At 35.8% G+C, this 20,358-nt stretch overlaps 1 protein-coding gene across 2 annotated transcripts in view; it reads left to right on the forward strand.

Annotated features, from left to right (window-relative positions):
- APC (APC regulator of Wnt signaling pathway) overlaps positions 1 to 20,358 on the forward strand; it is an 83,860-nt gene that overhangs the window by 50,976 nt on the left and 12,526 nt on the right. The window contains exons 9-16 of one of the 2 annotated variants that reach the window (XM_015888315.3): positions 2,447 to 2,554; positions 6,606 to 6,704; positions 11,824 to 12,202; positions 14,047 to 14,142; positions 16,550 to 16,689; positions 17,406 to 17,483; positions 18,410 to 18,526; positions 19,600 to 19,814. In XM_015888315.3, the coding sequence (XP_015743801.1) occupies positions 2,447 to 2,554; positions 6,606 to 6,704; positions 11,824 to 12,202; positions 14,047 to 14,142; positions 16,550 to 16,689; positions 17,406 to 17,483; positions 18,410 to 18,526; positions 19,600 to 19,814 (1,232 nt within the window). The remainder of the gene's footprint in view (positions 1 to 2,446; positions 2,555 to 6,605; positions 6,705 to 11,823; positions 12,203 to 14,046; positions 14,143 to 16,549; positions 16,690 to 17,405; positions 17,484 to 18,409; positions 18,527 to 19,599; positions 19,815 to 20,358) is intronic. The other variant, XM_007429575.3, reaches the window with a different exon arrangement.

The raw sequence follows: 20,358 nt of genomic DNA on the forward strand, positions 1-20,358 counted from the left end.
GGGTAGGTACAGGAAGAGATATGGGACATTATGAAAACTGGACAAATTATTCACAATATTTTAAAGAGGAAAAGATCTAAGTGTCTTTCAGTGTCTATCAAAATAGGGAAAGATGGAAGATGAAAGTATGGATAACTAGAAGAATATATGTGGAGGAAAAGCCCTGCAGCAGTCTGCATGAGCCCTTCCTTCCTTTTTACTTTTACTCTGGGACTTTGGTGCAGCCAAATTAGCTGGACCACACTTCTGCTCCAGCTACTGAAGGAGACATTTTTTGAATTTGGAAGCAGGTGTTTTGGGAGGAGACTCTGGTTGGCATGTGCCAGAGAGGGAGGAAGGAAAGCATTGTGAAGAAGGCAGGAGCAATTGGACTAAAGGAAAGGCTGCTGTGGTGAGTCCACATGGGCTAGAGAAGAAGGGGTACAGCATTAATATTAGGGATGTGGGTGGTGATTGAAGGCACTGAAGAAGAATAGCAACTGCAAATGTTGGAGCCCCACAGTAGAACAAGAGTTGGAAACAACAACCAAGCCCAGCAGCAGAGCCTGCTCGTAGCCACAGTATCAGTAGCCAACTCATGCTGGTAGCAAACTTTCTCCCTCCCAGCAAGACACTGAGAGATGCCAAAATCCCAATGGCAGCTCAGGTCAGAGACTTGGCTGAAAAGCTTAGAAAACGCCAGCCAGCAACCAGGCCACCCAAATCTGTGATGGCTAAGAATTAGGGTGAGGCGAAGAGAACAGTTGCACTCCACAGCTGGAACAGCAGCTAAGGACACAAGGCTGAGTCCTAAGAAGGCGTTGGCAATTCAAGCCTGGTTACAAAAGAAAAGAGGGAGAGGCAGGGGAAAAAAACTTGCAGAAACCACAGATATAGATATACAAATTTATAGAAACCTATAGAAATACAGTACATAGATATAAGATACAGAAATGTAAGGTATAGAAGTATATGGAAATAAGCCACCGAGATAGAGGTAAGAAATGAAAGACATAGAAATAAAGCCTAGCTATTTGAATATGCATATATTCTCAATTTTTTTAATAACAAATCTCTGCAACAAAAGGAGATAAAATACATTTCTTATCTGTGGTCTGTACCATGTTCCCCAAAGAATCTGTAATTGAATGCAGACTTTAAACCTTAAACAAGAAAGAACAAGAACATGTTAACTGATAGAAAATTATAACAAAAAAAAGGCGGGGGGAGGAAAAGTAGAGAGCTTTAAAAGAAGATAAGTGAAATTACAGGAAAATATTCAGGAATACTGAAGAATAAGCATAAAAGTGATCTGTTACAGGCAAATAAGGTTAAAGGGAGATGGAATTATTACTGCAATCCTTTAGAAACTGGGTTATAATACCACAGAATCATTTAGCTACAGAATCATCATGATAGTCCTCATTTAGCAACCACAATTGGGACCAGCAGCTAGGTTATTAAGCAAAGCAGTCATTAAGTGGGAAATCACGTGACTGCGACTGTGCTTATGATTTTACTTCAGCTTTCCTTTTTCCCCACTTCCCTGCCCTTTGGAATGCTCACCCCAGGTCTGGGATAATTAGCAGGAAGGGAATTAATGTTTGTATTTACATTCATTGGAGAGGAAGGGATTACAAGAGAGTAAGCAGGCACACAATGGGGAATACATATTGAAAGGAATGTGTTGGTACTGTTTGCCTAGCGTGCTTGGGGCTGGGAATCTTTTAAAATCCTGTTTTATAGAGATGTCTTATAAAATATGCATAAATAGCTCTGAGCAGTAAAATGGTTCTATATGCTGTTCTATATTTGAGTCAGTTATTTAAAAATAACATTGCCTTTATAAGCAAAGAACCTATAAACCTTTTTTCTAGTTACACATTTGCTTCTTCAGAGAAAAATGTAGAGTTTTATATGTCTAGCTGGAGATTAAGCTAGGGTCAACGCATTTAAATTTATTTGCAGTTAAAATGGATGCTTCAATATAGGTCATCCTATAACTGAAACATTAAAACATGCATTTTAAACTGAAGTTTTGTGTACATTTTGTATTATTCATGCAAACGTTAATTTATTTGATTGTAATATCTTCACTGCTTTAGTTGTAGCCTCCAATAAATGCATAGATCGTGTGACATAGCAGGGAGATAGTTGCTTGTTCTAATTCTGTTACATTTCTGAAAGTGATGTGAGCACAGCTGGTGGAAGATGGTGTCTTGTGTCTCACAGCAGATCCTTTGTCTTCTAGAGCTATAATCCTCAGAGGACATGCTTCACTTTCATCCTACGGTTTTGCTAAGGCGGGTAGTCTCGAGTGCTAATTATTGAAGCTAGGGATTATAAAATACAAAGTGCACTTCAGTGGCATGTAAAACTATAGCATTGATTCACTCGGATTTTAGAAGGTTTTGCATGATAAAGTGTATTCGATCTCTGTGCATAATGCCAGAAATTCTTGGGTTAGCAGAGAGCAGCTCCAAGCAAGCATGGTGCAAGTTCACATGAAGCTGAGAGGCAAAATGAATGTCAAGGAGCAGCTGAAATCATTGTGGCAACTGCTGGCAGTAGCCAGGTAAGGCTATATATTGTGCTTTAAAATACGGTGCTCTTGTGGGTTGGAGGTAGTAATTCTGTAATAGCAACTGTGCCTGCATGAATTCCTTCATTTTTGTTACACCAGAAAGCTAGTGTGCCACTGGAAGAGATGAACGCTCATTTATCTGCTACAGAAGATTTTTTCTAAACTGAAATACTTTAATATTCCACATTATGACAGTACAATTCTTATTCAAAGAGCTATTATGCATACATTTGAAAGAAAAGGAACAAATGTATTTTTCAAACTGGTCTGTAATTTTTAATATGGGTATGTGAGTGAAAGGAATATTCTTTTAAATTGTAGAGTATTAGAATATAATTGTAGAACTAAATATGATTTTGAAATAGATGTTATAAATCATTTGTTTTTCTCAAAGGCGATATTTTGTAAACCGAATAATTCCATCATGTTGAAAGGGGATATATTTTTCAAAAATGTTTCCTGTTTTGTTGTACACTATGCATTAATCTGGATGTAGTCCAGCCCTACCTTTATATATAGTAGAAATTATCTAATATAAATATAAATCTGCATTTGGCTTTCAGGAGCCCTTTATCATATATAAATACATGCTTTGGAATCTCTACATTAATAACTATAATTATTGTAATTTTTAGTTTTCATAAATCAAATTTATATGTAAAATTCTTTAAATCCCTTTAAGATACATACATACCTACAGTTAATTTTGTTTAATGTTATTAAGACTTCCTAATGTTATGTAACAGAGATCCAGTGCTAAATCCTAATGAAAACACTTAATTTAAAAGAAAAAAAAATATTTTGACAGGAGGACATTTTATTGTAAATAACCATGACCACAGTATTTGGCTTTTTTTTTTTTTTGCTTTATCACATTTTGTTTTGATTGTCTGTGAAATCTAAATGTGTCTCAAATCAGCAAATGAATTTTAAGCAACTTTCCTTTTTAATAAGGAAAGTTCCATCATAACATGTTCAAGTAACAGAATTTCAAAACAAGATTTTTTATTTTTATATTTTACAGTTTTTATAGAACATAAGATTAGAAATGAGGTTGCTTAATATGAGGTGGGATAAAAGCAATTGGACTAGAAAAATGTAAAAATATTTGCAAGCTAGAACAGGTAATAGTGGTCAGAGGATAGTAAAAAATTAGGTTACATGAAAGAAGGGCATCAATACAGAGTAATTTAGTTATTTATTTGTATGCTACCTCAATTTTGAGGTCACTCGAATGGTTAAAAATAGGCTTCCCAGCCCTATTTAAAGTGGTGGTTATCATCAGCAGAGACCTATATGCTGTAGCACTGGGATACCTTGAGAGGGCCTATTAGGAATCCTCCCTGCAGGAAGTGCTTACAACTTGGCTTAGATGGCAAGCCTTCCGTGTAGTGACCTCTTAACCTAGAATCTGCTTCCCTGGAGGAATATGCAACACTCTTTCCCCCTTATATTTCTCAAGTCAGTGAAAAGATTCTACCATGTTTGGCCATAGCTGACTGATTATAGCCATTTCATCTTTGCATGTTTTGTTTTTACTTTTGATATTTTCTGTTTTTCTACCTTTGTTGTACTCTGCCCAGAGTCTTACAACTGGGGCAGTCTATGACTATTGTAAATAAAGAAATCCATAGCTTTTTTGTTGTTTACACTCTAGTTCAAAGCCATACAAAATCAGGCAAAGAATAAAAGCAAAATAATCTATTGAAACATCAGATGCAATCATCATTTCCCATATAACCATCAGCTAATTCAACCACAGCATAATAAAACTTTATTCCTGGAAGGCTCTGTGGAAAAGTATTTTAACTGCCTTCCTGAATATTAAGTAATGTAATAGAACTTTGATTACTTCTATTTTATTATATATTTGGTATTACTACTAGTTCTGTCTTCAGTGGCTCAGATCCAGAGAAATGCAGAAATAGGTGGTGGTTTTCTCCCTTCCTCCAGTAGCACTCCTTTAGCTTCTTAGACACTCAAAAATCAAAGCTTCTGCTCAGGGAAGCTTTGAACAATCTTCCTTTCTGTTAAGTTATCTGTAGCAAACTATCCCAGTTCAAGAGGATCCCTTGGAGTCATTGGGGTCCTTCTTAGAGGAAGAAGGAAACCAATAGCTACCTTCTACTGATGCGTATCATAGAAGAATTGTATGTAAAGTCATCTTCAAGTTGAACTCAACTTCTGGTGACTTCATGGACAAGTCCATATAATTGTCTTGGCAAAGTACAGAAATAGCTTGCCATTGGCTTCTTCCAGAATATTTTTCAGTCTGCTACTTTCGGAATTTCCTCATCCTAGTAGAAGTTGTTGATAAAAACAGTTCAGCTGGAGCTGGGCCTTTTGACAGATACTATTGTAATATAATACATATACTATCTATCATGCAATCCCTTTTCAGGTCAAAGTTATGTAAAATGCAGACATTTATGTAAAGCAAGTTTGATGATAATTGCTTTGACATCAAAATTCATGGATATTCCCACTGTGCCTGGGAAGTTTCAGCTTGTGCAGATTTCCTCAGTTACTTCTGTGGTGTAAAATAGCTGTCCGCTTGCAAAGCTCGGGCGCTATTTTGCCTGATGCTCTTATAATCACTACCTCCTACTATTTAATGGACCCTTTTCTTTTTATTTATGCAACCAATACCGATGTATTTTCGCCTTAATATTTCTTTCTTTGTTTTTATTTCATTTATACTGCTTTTTTTTCCTCTGGAAAACACTGTTTAAAACAGCAGCCCTATTTTAGAATCCCGCCCCTCTTTACCCTGCTAATAAATTATCTTTAGGAATCAAGATTGCTGTTTCCCTGCTGAAGGCTGGCATGATGGTGTGTCTTGGCTTTAGGTCTTTTGTCCTGAATATAACCAGTTCCACTTATCCATGTGACTCCTGAAGGGTTTTGAAATCATCAGTGCTACCTTGTATTCCAGAATAGTTGCCCATCTAGGAGCTATGCTATTCCCACCCACTCAGTAAAAAGGTGGATGGATTCAGTTACAAAGGTGATGGGCGCACTGCTGGAAGACCTGAAGAACAAGGTTAGGAACAGATAGTCATGGAGAAAATATATGTGGTACCTAAGGGTCAACACTGAATTGATGGTATATAATAAATCAATCAGTCAATTGAAAATAAAATCCTACCAAAAGACCTGGTTTTGTATAAGTGGGAAACGTTTTTTTCTCTCCATTATGCTGGCTTGTTACTATAACGTACTGAGTAAAAATCTCAAAAATAAGGAGATATGAGCTTCAGTGCAAGAACTGCAGTGGAAGATTATACATTGCCGGCACTTGACTCCATTTAGATTGGCACACATATATCAGAATTATTCTTCCAAATGTTGGAGAGGTTGTTAAAAAAAAGGGGCCTTCACTTCATTTGTGGTGGTCATGTGATAAAGGTATACCCTTTTGGCGTAAAATTTTTGGAGAGTTAAGTACCATTACTAAACGAAGAATTGAATGCTTCCCAGATTCAGGCTTCCTGCATTTATTTACAGGACCAAATCTCAAGCTTAAAAAAGGAGCTTATTATCTATTTAATATTAGCAGCTAAAATAATAATTGCCCAACATCGAAAAATTCTAGATAATGTAACAATTGGTTTGTGGATTAACAAGGCCTCTTCAATTGCTAACTTAGAAAAAATCACAGACAATATTAAAATAATGAAACATCAGAAGCATGAACCACAATTCTATCAAATTTGGATGGATTTTATAGTTTATCTCAATAACAATAGACTATAATATGGTAGTATTTTACATATATAGAAAATTTGTACATATACCGTACCCATCTCTTTATTTACTTTTTAGTAGATTTCTTTGTATTTTCTGTATTTTTTTCCTCTATGCATCTTGGATTTATGTTAGTTACTTGATAATGTTTGTTAATCATAGTCCAATAAAATATATATACAAAAATAATTAGATATTTACTGAGTTGATTTCTTAGTTTACTGTAACAGTAAGTTCCATGTTTGTACAGTGCTAATATTTTAACTCCCTTGACACCTGTTTCTTAAACTTACAGGGTTCAGCTGCTCGGATGGACCATGAAACATCCAGTGTTATGAGTTCTAATAGTAATTACTCTGTTCCTCGGAGACTGACAAGTCACTTGGGTACCAAGGTAACCAAAGTTTTCTATAGATTTTCTAATCCAACATCTTATAATTAAAATATATTTTATATCCATATTGGCCTGTCTGAATTTATAATCAGTGATGGAGGCTCTAGTCCTATTCTGTTTAATGAATTATGAGAAATAGGTGCAAAAGTTAAGCATCATCTATCTGGAGATGAACTGGGCTTATTTTCTTTGTTTTTATATCTATGAAAGGTATTTAAACAGATATAATAATCTGCTGCTGTGGGATATTTCAGTGGTTTATACAGCTGCCTTTGATACTGCTTTTCAAAAATTTTCAGTGTTTTGTCTTTAGTAATTATTTACAATTTTCATGAAATCTGGGATTTAAGCAGTTATTTAATAGCTACAGAAGAAATACAAAAACCTGAATATTTCAAAAAACACTATACTGAAATTCAGGATGAAATGTATAGAGAGAGATACAGAGACAGATATCTATCTATGGTGAAACAGCCTGAAGATGTCCATAATTAATATATAACTCCAGAAATGCTTTTCAGGTCTAATGCTGTGATTGATTGATTGATTGATTGATTGATTGATTGATTGATTGATTGGACTTGTCCCCGCCCATCTCCCCACAATGGGGGACTCTGGGTGGTAATAATATTTTAACATACATCCTGAAAGAAGTTGAATGAGTCATCAGATTATGCATAACCTCTGCTAACGCTGGGATTCTTTAGACAAGAGGGAGGCAAGCTGATATCCAGATGTTTTAGATTTCAATTCGCTTAAGTATTTGCTATCTAAAATTTGCATATTCTACTATAGTCAATGTAATGAAATTTACAGCTGTAAGATTTAAGTCTGTTATATGCACTGTGCATATTAATAATTTTTCTCAGCCTAAAGTTAATCAGCTGCCATCCCTAATAGTAGGAAAAAAAGAGTCCCTTGGTAGAGTTTCATCTTACTTAGAATCATAAAGTTAGAAGAGGCAATTTAGCCCATTGAGTCCAATCCCCTGTTTGGTGCAGGAATTTAAATTAATAGTCTCTCAACAGATGGCTATTTAGTCTGCTTGAACACATCCAGTAAAAGAGAATCCACCACTTCTACCATCAGACTGTTTTTACTGTTAGGAATTCAGTCTGCTTTCTTGTCATTGGAACCCATTGTTTTGGAGAAAATATCTTGATCTTCTGTGTAATATTTTAATATAATATATTAAATTTAATATAATTTAATTTTTAATAATGACTTTTTATATTTTTATAATGATTGTTTTTAATATATTGTTATTCGATTGTTGTATGCCACCTAGAGTCACTTTTTATGAGATGGGCGGCCATATAAATTTGATAAATAAATAAATAATATCCTTTGAGGAATTTGAAGAAGGCTATCTGGCATTATTCACAGTTCCTTCAGTATCTCTTCATTGTGCTTAGTTTCTAAATTCCTAATTGTCCTCATTGCCTTTCTCTAAACTTGTTCCACTTTATCTGAATCTTTAAAGTGAGGTAGCCTGAACCAGACACAATATTCAAAAAGGGGGCTGACCTATAGAAAAGGAAGAGGAAATATTTTCTATCATTTGTATTTGCATTTGTATTATGTTTGCAGTTTTTGACAACCACATTACACTGTTGATTCATATTCAGTTTGCATTCAACTACTTATTACAAGATCTTTTTTATAAATACTGTTAGCAAGACTGGTGTTCTCAGTCCTGTAACTGTCCATTTCAATTTTGTTTCCTAAGTGAAATATTTTGCATTTGTCTCTGTTCAGTTGCATTGTTATTACCAGCCCATTTCACTGTTCTGTCAAGATTGCTTTGAATTTTATTTCTGTCTTCTACTGTATGTACTAGTTATGCCAACCAATTTTATGTCAGTTGCACATTTGGTACACATTTCTTCTGTATGTCTATCTTAAAAAAAATTATACCACCCAATCTCCAAGATTCTGGGCAGTTTACCTCAATATAAAAGAAGGCTTGGGACTGAACCTTGTGGCATTCCACTTGATACCTCACTCCAGTTTGATGAAGAACCAATGAAGAATATTATCTGAGTATGATTTTTGAGCAGCCATGTATCCATCAAATTCTCGTCATCTTATCTATTATACTGTATTAGATAATCAAAATGCTGTGTGGTAATTTTTCAGTGTTTTGTTCAAATCAAGATATATCTCCAGCGTTCCCACCATCTACCATGTAACTACCTGATAAGACATGTTCTTGACAAAATCATGCTGACTTCATAATTACCATAGATTTTATGGTAAAAAAACTGATTTATAAATCAGTCTCTTTATGATCTGCTCTAGAATTTTTCCAGGTATTATCAGACTGCATGATCTGTATTTCTCCAGATAAAGACAAATTTGCCTACCTCCAGTCATTTGGCACTTTACTATATTTCCAGGATTTTTCAAAGCTAATCATAAAAGTTCAGCCAGACTACTAGCAAGAATCACTTCTGCAAATATATTCCCAGTTTTTACTAAGAGAAATTTGACTTGCTAACTTTGTGCAAGCTGCTTTGTATATATTGGGAGCATTCACCTAAATTGTTCACATGGATTATGAAAAAGAATAGTGGGTGATCATGCACTTTTGATTCTTTAGTATCAAAAGCCAACGGGTCCTTTATTACCACCATGTTATAAGAAGGGTTATAATGTCAATGACCACCAAATTTATTTTAATTTGTCAGATTTGTTTTAAAGTAATTTAACTGTATCCCTGGCTATTCCTAGGGTTCTTCCTCATAGCCGAGGTAATGTGCATTTCTCCAGTACTGATTCAACAGAAAAATATGCTGCTATAGCTTGCACTGCATTAACAGCAGCCAAGGTTTAATCTGCTTCAATAATGAAACAGAGGAGGTTGCAGGGTAAAACAGGAAGGAGTTCCTTCCGGCTTCCTCCTGGCCCACATTCCACCCTACCAACCTGTCAGCTGGGTATTTTTGGACAGAATCTTCCATAAGTCTGGTATATAGGATTTCTGATCTTCCTGCTACTGGGGCTAAAAGGGGAAGGTGGCAGAATGCTTTTGATCTCACCCTGCTCATAATTATAACAAAACAGTAAGTGCTGCAAGGGAGTGGCAGTACTTCAATGAGTTATTAATGGTCAATACCAAAATGATTGCATGGATAACTACAAAATGACATTAGCACAGGAAAAATGGAACTGCATCTTTCCCAAATTAATGAAAACAGTAGAAAGTATTGTTAAGAACCTATCTGTTTGGAGTCAGACTCTGAATTGGAAGAGCAGGACATGACAGGTATTGACCTTGCAATTCAGGAGCCAGCAGTCTTTCAGATACCTGCAGATGAGGTTCAGAAGGAGCAGGACTGTTGGGGGATAAGCAGAACCAGATTAAGGCCAACTGATGCTTTAAGCATAGTCCAAAAAAGGTGCCCTCAGGCCATTCATTGCTTAACTGACAAGACATTAAGATTCAGTAAGTGCTAAAAACTAAAGTTGCATGTGGCAATGAAAGAGTTAAGGGCATGGTAGCTAGCAGAAAAACCTCTGGTGCCCCCCTTCTCTTGGTGTCCTAAGCACATGTTTATTTTGCTTAATGATTAATCCAGGGATGGGGATAAACCTACAAACGTGGAGCAGTCAGACCTGTTACAGAAGTACAGCAGCAGGCTGAATCATCTGACCTAGAGCCTGAGCAGGAAAAGATCCTCAGCCCTCACACAAATATTGAGTAGAATAGAGATGTTCAGTGAGGCTCCTTAAAAGAAAAAGGCATGACTCAGGAAGATAGATGTGTCTGAGTTATAAAAGAAGAGCTTGGGAGTCAGACTTCTGTTGGCAGATGCCTTTCCAGTCTCGGACTTGGCTTCTATAACATGTTCTGATTCCCTGACTGACCTTTGATAACAGGAACAGGGCTTAATCTAGATACTTCCGCTCTATGCTGGACTGGGCAGAATACACCGTGAATACTGTGCCACAATACGAGAAGGATGCTGAGGTACTGGAAGGAATGCAGAGAAGAGCAACAAAGAAGATGAGGAGCTTGGAGGCTAAATCCTGTGGAGAACTGTTAAAAGAACTGGTTGTGTTTAGCCTAAAGAAGAGACAGCTAAGAGAAAACATGAACTCAGTCTTCCAATACTTGAAACGCTGTCACAGCTAAAAAGATGCAGATTTATTCTCCAAAGGGTAGGACAAGAACCAGTGGGTGGAAGCTTTACAGAGAGAGAGCCAAATTTGACATAACAAGGAATTTCCTGACTATGAGAGCTATTAAGTAGTGGAACAGCCTGGCTCCTGGAATCTTGGGTGCTCCATCATCGGAGGTTTTCAAACCAAGCTTGAACAACCGTTTGTCTGGAATGATTTGAGCATTCTAGCCCTTGGCAGTAGGTTGGACTAGAAGACTTCCAGGAATCTTCCAACCCTGTGTTTGTGATTTTCTAATAATGCAAAATGTAATATTAATACACCTGATCTTATTTATGACTTTTTAAAAAACCCAGCTCTATACATACAACACGGGGTAAATTTTTACTTAACAGTGAATTCTTTATTCTTATCCATCTGGACAATCTATTCTGTGGGAAATATTTTTACTTGCAAATGCTTTTGAAGTATTTTATGAACCATAAGGTATTTTCAGAAGGCCAACCAGCTTTTATTGATGTATTTCAAATCAGATTATCTTGTAATGTGTAAAATCTAGCAAGTTGTCACTTTTTAGTACTTATTTCAGTTTTATGAAATGATACAGTCAGTGTGCCTGTTATGATGCTGTTAATATTGTTAAATGGTATAACATCTGATTACTGCTAAATAGTTTGAGTTGAATGCTAATGCATAATTGTTTTGGAGTACTTTGGTTACCCATAGAAATTATTGCTACCCAAAAAGGATTATGCAGTGCTTTTAGATTTTAAGTATGTTTTAATATGGCACATAAACTGAATGTTTGTATTATATAGTATTATATGGACATCTCTCTCTATATATATATGTGTATATATAGAAACAATATTTATATTGAAGTAGTATTCATAAATATCTACATATAACTGAAGTCACACTAGAACATTTGTGTTAGTATATGCCATCCACTTTAACTGTAGGTAACAGCGTTTCAAAACTATTTGCTTTGCAGGTTGAAATGGTGTATTCACTGCTGTCAATGTTGGGTACTCATGATAAAGATGATATGTCACGAACATTGCTAGCCATGTCTAGCTCCCAGGATAGCTGCATAGCTATGCGCCAATCTGGATGTCTTCCTCTTCTCATTCAACTTTTGCATGGCAATGATAAAGACTCTGTGTTGTTGGGAAACTCACGTGGAAGTAAGGAAGCCCGTGCCAGAGCCAGCGCAGCACTACATAATATCATTCATTCCCAGCCTGATGATAAGCGAGGCAGACGAGAAATACGTGTCCTCCATCTTCTAGAACAAATCCGAGCTTACTGTGAAACTTGCTGGGAATGGCAGGAAGCACACGATCAGGGCATGGACCAGGACAAAAATCCAAGTATGTTGGTTGTAGTTCAGGTTTCAAAACCTTTGTGAAGTATTCTTTGGTGTTATAGTTTTGAACTCTAGCTATTTGTGGAATTCATTTTTCCAAGCAAGCTGTTAGAAATGCAAGATGCAAATAGGAATGGGCAAATTTATCTAATTTAGATCATGCCATTTTTGCCATAAAGTATATATAACTGTGTTGAGTGGTGATTTTAACATGTTCTAAAACTATATTTTGATATGATTAAATTTTCTAATACCTTCAACTTAAGGTTAAGTATGAATTACCTAAGTAATAAATTTCTAGCTGTATAGTAATCGGAGATATATAGATTAGGTGGTTTAAAACTGGAATTTAAAACAATATAGGAATTTCTAACTAACATTTGTAGAGAAGAGCTATGTTAGTCTGTGGTGGCAAGATATTAGATGCATCTGATGAAGTGAGTTGCCACTCATGAAGACTTGTGCTTTTTAATAAAATATATTAGGTGGAAAATGTGCTACCAAACTCCTTCTGATATTATACTAGCCTTTGAAATTTCATATGTGATGTGGAAACAAAGTTGCAGTATTTAAAATTAGATCAGTATTTTTACATCAGTTGCAGCTCTCCATATCTGGGGACTACAGAGTTCTTAATGGAGCCTCAAAATATTTTGAATTCAGAACATTATGAATCTGAAACACCCTATTTCAAATTTAATATAGGACTTTCAAATCTGAAACTAATTTGTTTCAATCTTTCTGGATATCAAAATACTTCGGATTTTTTTTTAACTAACTATTAAATTTTAAAAAGAAAAATAGTAAAACTAGCAAGAACTAATAGAAAGAAAAAGAAAGAAATAGTCAGGATTAAATGTGTGAAGAGCAAGAAAAGAAAAGAAAAAAATACAACATACTTTCATTTTTTTCCTGTTTGAAATACTTCAGAATTGTTGAAACACCAATTCTGAACATGAAACAACTGTTTCAAACTTGAAATGGAGTATTCCACATTTCTAAATGTTTTCCACATCTTTAGTTTTAACTTCTAAAATCCATTAAATATCTTTCTGGAAGCACAGCATTCAGTGCAGGAAGCAGGAATAAGCTTTGTGTTTGTTTCCCCTAAGGAACTGGGGTTCTGTAACATTGTAGTTGGATTTAAGGTGTGTCACCTATAAAAATTGGTGAGAGATTGCTAACTTTGAAGCACTTAAATGTGAAGTATAAGCTGTGAAATGAAAAATGGTGACATGTTCATAGAAGCTGCTAAAAATAGAGAGGTTCCTGGGATTGCACAAGGATCTTGAAGATACGTGGAAAGCTGCCTATTTCATGATCTTTAACATGATTAAGTGATTTGCATAGGGCGTTCCAGGAATTTTTTTTAAAAAAATTGTGCTGAAGTCACTTTGTAACAATCATAATATGCATATATTTTGGGTTTGAGTAGCACTTCCTTTGCCATCAGTTCAGTAGCACCTTCTCCATCCCTCTTGGAATAGCTTGACTGGAAGTCTGAATTCTCATACTATTCTCAGCAGTGGTAGGTTTACACTAAACTGAAGTTACATGGAAGTGATTATGAGCGGCAGGCCCCTTTGATCTTTGGCAATAGCTATCACATTCATTGACAGCATCTTTACTATTGTGCTATATCAGATGTGAAGTCTGGAGATATTATTACTGATCTGTTGTTGATACATAACTGGCAGACTTCAAAGTTTTTTTAATTGTAAAAGCTTAGACAATTATATATGTTAGACTGCATCTGTTTAATAAATAGTTTGAAAGTGTAAATTTAAAGTTTTTGTTGTATTCTTTAATTGATACATGAAATGAAAATGATTCTTTGTTCTGACATAGTGCCAGCTCCAGTGGACCATCAGATCTGTCCTGCGGTATGTGTTTTAATGAAGCTTTCATTTGATGAAGAGCATAGGCATGCAATGAATGAACTTGGTAAGAAAAAAGATTACATTGCAAGAAACAATATCTTTCTCCTTAATATACAGTTGTAAAAAGAAGGTCTTAAAGACAAAGCATTTGGTTGCTGGAAGCAGGAATATGTTTTGTACAGATAAATGCAAATTGACATCAGAAGGAAGAGTAGTTGGTTTCACCTAAGGCTAGAAGGTTTTACCTAATAGAAATCAATGTTTTTATTAGGTTTATTCAAAGGTTTTAAAAAATGAATACACTTTTCAAGAGTTCTTCATTATGCAAAAGCATACTGGGAAAAATGGGGGAATGCTGACAGTACAGTAAAACTGCACACTCATAAGAGGAGAAATATAAATTAGGGTTTGTCTGGTGCTCTAGCAGTTTCAGTTTGCACCAGGACTGCTTGGAAGAAAAAAATGTGCAATTGTTTGAGCTTCCATTTTTAAAAATATAAAATCTAGGAATTACTTAAATTATCTTACTAGTGGAAAACAATAAAAATGAAGCAAAATAATGATTTTATTAAAAAATCAGTAAACAAGAAATACAAATTGATAACTTTATGCTGTATTTAGAAGGAAAAAAGCCTCATTCTCAGAGTTTTTTAGGATCTAATTTTGAATGGCTAAACCCAGTATTCTTCAGGTTACACACAAAATAAAGGAAGCTAGCCAAGAGAAGCATTCCAAAATCCATATTGGCGTTGTAGCTCTATTATGCCAACAGAGAGATCTCACACACACACACACACACACACACACACACACACACACACAAGCTTTTCCACCAATTTAATTAAACTGTTATATTAACTGTTACATGCATTATCTAGTGTGGTCAAATTAGATTTATCTTCACTGGCAGTCTCAGACCAAAAGTTGTATAGGTAGTCCTCAACTTATGACCATTCGTTCAGCGACTGTTCAAAGTTACGATAGTGCTGAATGAAGGTACTTATACCTGTGCCCAAAGTTATGGCTGGTGCAGTGCTCCTGAGGTCACGTGATCAAAATTTGGGCACTTGGTAGCCTGCCCACACTTACAACCACAGAGGCACTTCAGCTCCCCCCACTCGCCTATCTCTCCCCTGCATTTATGCTCTTTTGGCCCCCTGCTGCCCTGCACTCCACTGCCCCAGCTGACCTCCTCCATCTTCTTGCTCCCACTGCTGATGAGGTATGCCTGGCCTGGCTGCTGGGCAGGGCTGGGGCTGGGCTTCATGATGTGGGGGAAAAAAAAGGCCAAAGGCAGCCCCAGAGCCACAGCACACCAAAAATCCATTTTGCAAAGAGCTTGTGGGCAGGGCTGGGCTGGGCTTCATGTCCCCCCCCCAAAAAAAACCTGCAAAAAGCAGCAAAGACAAAGGGGCTTTTTGGCACACTGCAGCTCAGGGGCTGCTTTTGGCTTCTTTTTTTTTTTTTTTTTTCACAGCACGAGGCCCAGCCCCAGCCCGGCCCAGCAGCCTGGCCAGGCATGCCTCATTAGCCAGAGCAAGAAGACGGTGAAGGTCAGCGGGAGCAGTGGAGCACAGGGTGGCAGGAGTCTCGGGGTACACGGTGACAAGGGTGACTGTGGCTGGGACTGGGCTGGGGTGGCTGTGGCTTCTCAGGGTGTGGCAAGTAACCCTAGAACCACGTGGTTCTGGGGCTGCTTGTTGCCCTGCAAGGTAGAGTGCAGGGCAGCCAAAAGGGCAGAAATGGGGAGATATGCTGGTGGGGGGAATTCAAAACAGTTGCTTACCTTCCTGAGGTTCGGGGCTGGGAGGGACCAAGCCCAGAATGGCTTGGATTGCGGTGGGTACTCACTTAACGACCCACAGTTCTCATGTAAAAATGGTAACGTGGAGTGCTGGGATTATGGTCACTAAGTGATGCAGTCATGTAATGTCTCACTTTACGACTGCATCATTTAGCAATGGAAATTTGGGTCCCAATTGTGGTCGTAAATTGAGGATTACCTGTACATGCATCTATCAATAACCAGGGCAGTTTTCAGAACAGCCATGGAACTTTCCAAAAGATGCAGCTGCTCCAACACTTGGAGGAGAGGTGTTTTGCTTGTGCTAACATGCTTTGCATAGTCCAATTCCCTTGCTTCATATTTTGCATTTGGAGCATACAAGAAATTAATTCATCTTAGATTTCAAACAAGTCATTAAACCCCACAAAATAATATTCATTAGAGTTTCCATTAAATCAGTAAATAGAAACAGAACATATATCTATAATCCAGGATTGTAAATCTGAGGTTGCACTGTTTCCAAGAGTGATAAATTTTGCTTCTCTTGTGTACAATAAAGCCATAATAATTATATTTCTTTTTTCTTTCTTTTTTTGTATTAACATTTTTAAAAAAGGAATTTTGGAGAATAAACATGCCACTTTAGCAAAATATTTCTAACAAACCTTTCAACTATTTTTAATAGGGGGTTTACAAGCCATTGCAGAATTGCTACAGGTAGATTGTGAAATGTATGGGCTTACTAATGACCATTATAGTGTCACATTAAGACGATATGCTGGAATGGCTCTGACAAATTTAACTTTTGGAGATGTAGCCAATAAGGTAGGTTTGAATCTGTTTGGATTTATTTCTGTTTATTGCAATAGATGTTGTTTTACTTGGCAGAAATAGAGATTGATTCTTGCTATTTTAAGTCTTATTGTAAACTCGGAATCTATGTGCCATCTAAGCCTATCATCAGCAGTTTTTCATTCTTTTTGTGTGAATTAATTATAATGAGCCAACATCCAGTTCTTTTCATTTCATCTTATACGTCCAGCTCTTTATTCACTGAAATTGTTGGGAATAAACAGCTTTTTAAAAAATAGATTATGCTTCCTACTCTTGTTTTATGTAATGACTGTTGATGTGTATTTACATTAACACGTTAAAGTGTTGCTTATGTTTGTACCATGAATTATTTGAATGTATTTTTGGATGTGTGCTTTATTGTGATTTTTGAAATGCTTATTTCAGATTTTTTCCCATGAAGTTTCAGAATTTTTCCCCTTTGGTATTCAGTTAGGTTTAGGGATTCTCAGTTGAGATGTTCTGTTAAATCTCTCCTAGAAAAAAATTAAACTGCTTCTGACTTACTATGTTTGTCATACTCATTTATTACTTTAGTTTTATGGGAAGCCTTTAGTGTGCTAAGTACAGACATATAGAATAGAAATAATTCTATATCGTTTTCCATTAAATAAATTAATTTATCCCCAACTGTCAACATAATTCTAATTGCCTGCTTCATAAAATCTCTCTCTCTCTCTCTTAAATAGGCTACTTTGTGTTCTATGAAAGGTTGCATGAGAGCTTTAGTAGCACAGTTAAAATCTGAAAGTGAAGATTTGCAGCAGGTAAGCTTTATTGCTGGAAGAACATTCTGTTTCTGTATATTTACAATTTTCATTCAGCATTTCTTTTTGCTTCCTTTGTATACTGTAGTCTGCTATCTGGATCCTCTCATTTTTCAAAAGCTATCTTATTTTATTTGCTTATTCTGTATTCTTTCAATTAGTATCACATTAACTGACATAATTTTTCTGAACTTGCTTTTTTGAGAAATAGAAAACAGTTGATCTGACCAGAGGCAAATTTGAGGAGCTATACAGTCACTAATAATGATTAGTTGAACAGACCAAGCATTATTTTAGTGTTATTTGCCCTTTGTTTTACCACATTTGACTTTTTTTTAGTTTTAAATGGATTAATGTTGAGTTGAACTAATTCATAATATCTGAAAGTCCACCAAATATGATAATTTGTTATAAACAATGTCCAAACTCAGGATTTTATATTGATGCAGCTTATTTTCTCACCGTGAGAATTGCTTTCTTTTATATTAAATACCTTATGTTAAAAATCATACTTAAATTGGAAATGTTTTCATATTTCACAATGCTATATTAGAGCACTTTCATTTTGACAGATAAATAGTGTAAAGAACAAAAAAAAATCATTTTCCTCAGGTATGTAGAGTCCATTATGAGTTTTTATGACATATTAAAAAAAATACATTCTAGATTGCATAAAATGGTGTTCGTTGATCCAAAAAGTGGACCCTGCACCTGCGGGAATACACTAGGAAGAAGAATGAAGATGACATTCTAGATTTCTGATTCAAACTCCCAAGCATTAAATTGTTTAAAATCAATATATGAATTAGCATATTAAAATGAGTATGTCATAAACTGTTTCTCAGAATTCCTAAGTAAGAATCTATTAAATACATGATAGTTAAAGCACATTACTCTTTCTGATTATTTCACTGGTAATGTTATAGGTTATTGCAAGTGTTTTAAGAAATTTGTCTTGGCGGGCAGATGTGAACAGTAAGAAGACACTACGAGAGGTTGGGAGTGTGAAAGCATTGATGGAGTGTGCTTTGGAAGTTAAAAAGGTACTGTAGCAAATCAGTATTTCTTTAGTATTTAAACAGAACTTTATTCTATTTCCTCATTTAAGAGTAATACATAAGAGAGTGTCCTAGTAGTTACTTTTGTGAAAAAAGACTATCATCAGTTGTAGTCCCTGGAAAGTTGAAGCTTCTCTGTGAAGGAAGTAGATTAAAAAAATAGTTTAAAAATGGGGTTTCTTTTTTAAAAATTGGTTTTAAAAAAAGTCCCTTCCACTTATGGTACTGTTCTAAATAAGCATTTGCCATTTTTATTTGACTGCTGTTTTTATTTTGTATTTTATTTTGTAGTAGTAATGGCTTAGAACAAATTTAGTTGGTTATGGATTAAATTAATCACACTTGAATCCCAGTAAACTCAACTGAATAAGTTGGGTAAAATCAATTAGTTCCCATAGATTAATGTCTGTTTGAATTTATAGATGTAATTTCCATTTAGTAAATGACACTTAATAAATATGTTTAAGATTAAACTGTTCTAAAAGCTGATGGGAAATAACTACCAAAATAAAAGTAGCTTGACTTTTGGGAGACAGATGTTCTCTACCAATCCTTGTTTATGTTTACAGTTTTAAATATTTTTATTAGTGCTACATTATGTCTTTGGAGTGCACCTGTTAATGTACATGTTTGTGTAAATGTATTTATTTGTTTATTTCTTGCCACAGGGAAGAGACTATCACTGGGTTACAATCAAACAATAAAATGCCCGTGGTATATTTACACTTACATAGCAATAAATGAGCAGATAACACACATACCCAAGTTCCTTGCAAATACATACCTCATATATTCTATTCCACACATGTATAGACTCATACAGTGGTACAGTTGCTACATGATTGCTGTCACAGGCAGTTATTTTGAGTAAAAGAGGGAGAGGAGGAGAAGAAGGCCTGGCAAGCACTTGTCAGGGGCATGGAAAAGTATTGATCCTGCAGGGCCAGCTTATCTACTAATCTACTTATCCACTGATATCTAATATTTCTCCCATTGAAATAAAGTGTTAATTTTTTTATACAGCTAGGAACTCTAATGTAATGTTTTACTCTCTGCAGGAATCTACGCTAAAAAGTGTATTGAGTGCCTTATGGAACTTATCAGCACATTGCACTGAGAATAAAGCTGATATATGTGCCGTGGATGGTGCTCTTGCCTTTTTGGTTGGCACACTGACTTACCGAAGCCAAACAAATACTTTAGCCATCATTGAAAGTGGAGGGGGAATTCTTCGTAATGTGTCTAGCTTGATTGCTACAAATGAGGACCACAGGTAAGTATAAGTATACTGCTTTATTACATTATTTAGTTGCCCATTTAGCCAAAGCTATTTCATGAATGATTTGGGAGAGAAGGGGCAAACTCTGGAATCAGATCTTACCTGGAGAGGAGGAGCTGCTGTCTCAGCAGAGCCAGCTGAGTAGTCCTGTTTCCCTTTCATCCTCCTGCATTAGGTTCATATTTCCAAGGTAAAATTACTTTATGTGCAGAACATTTTAAGTTCTGTTTTATGTAGGCAAATTTAATTCCACTGATCTAATGGCAGCAAATTAAGAGTATAAAAATCTAAGTGAAATACCATTGTCAGCATTAATAGCTTTATGTAATAATTAGGGATATGCAGAAAATGGATGTCTGTTTTGTTTTGAACCCAAAACAAACATATTGTGCTTCCAAAGTTCAGCCAAACCTTTCCATCCAAGACATAGTTCAGCCAAACCAAAAACCAGAAACTTCTAGAATGGTCTTATCTAGCAAGTAGAGCTTCGCTCCTTTGTCCCTTCCTGCTCCCTGCGGCCTATGTGCCAACCCACCCA

The sequence above is a fragment of the Python bivittatus genome, unplaced genomic scaffold, assembly GCF_059951505.1.
Source record: "Python bivittatus isolate LINGU-HERP-01145 unplaced genomic scaffold, Pbiv_v1 ctg000850_np1212, whole genome shotgun sequence".
Lineage (NCBI taxonomy): Eukaryota > Metazoa > Chordata > Lepidosauria > Squamata > Pythonidae > Python > Python bivittatus.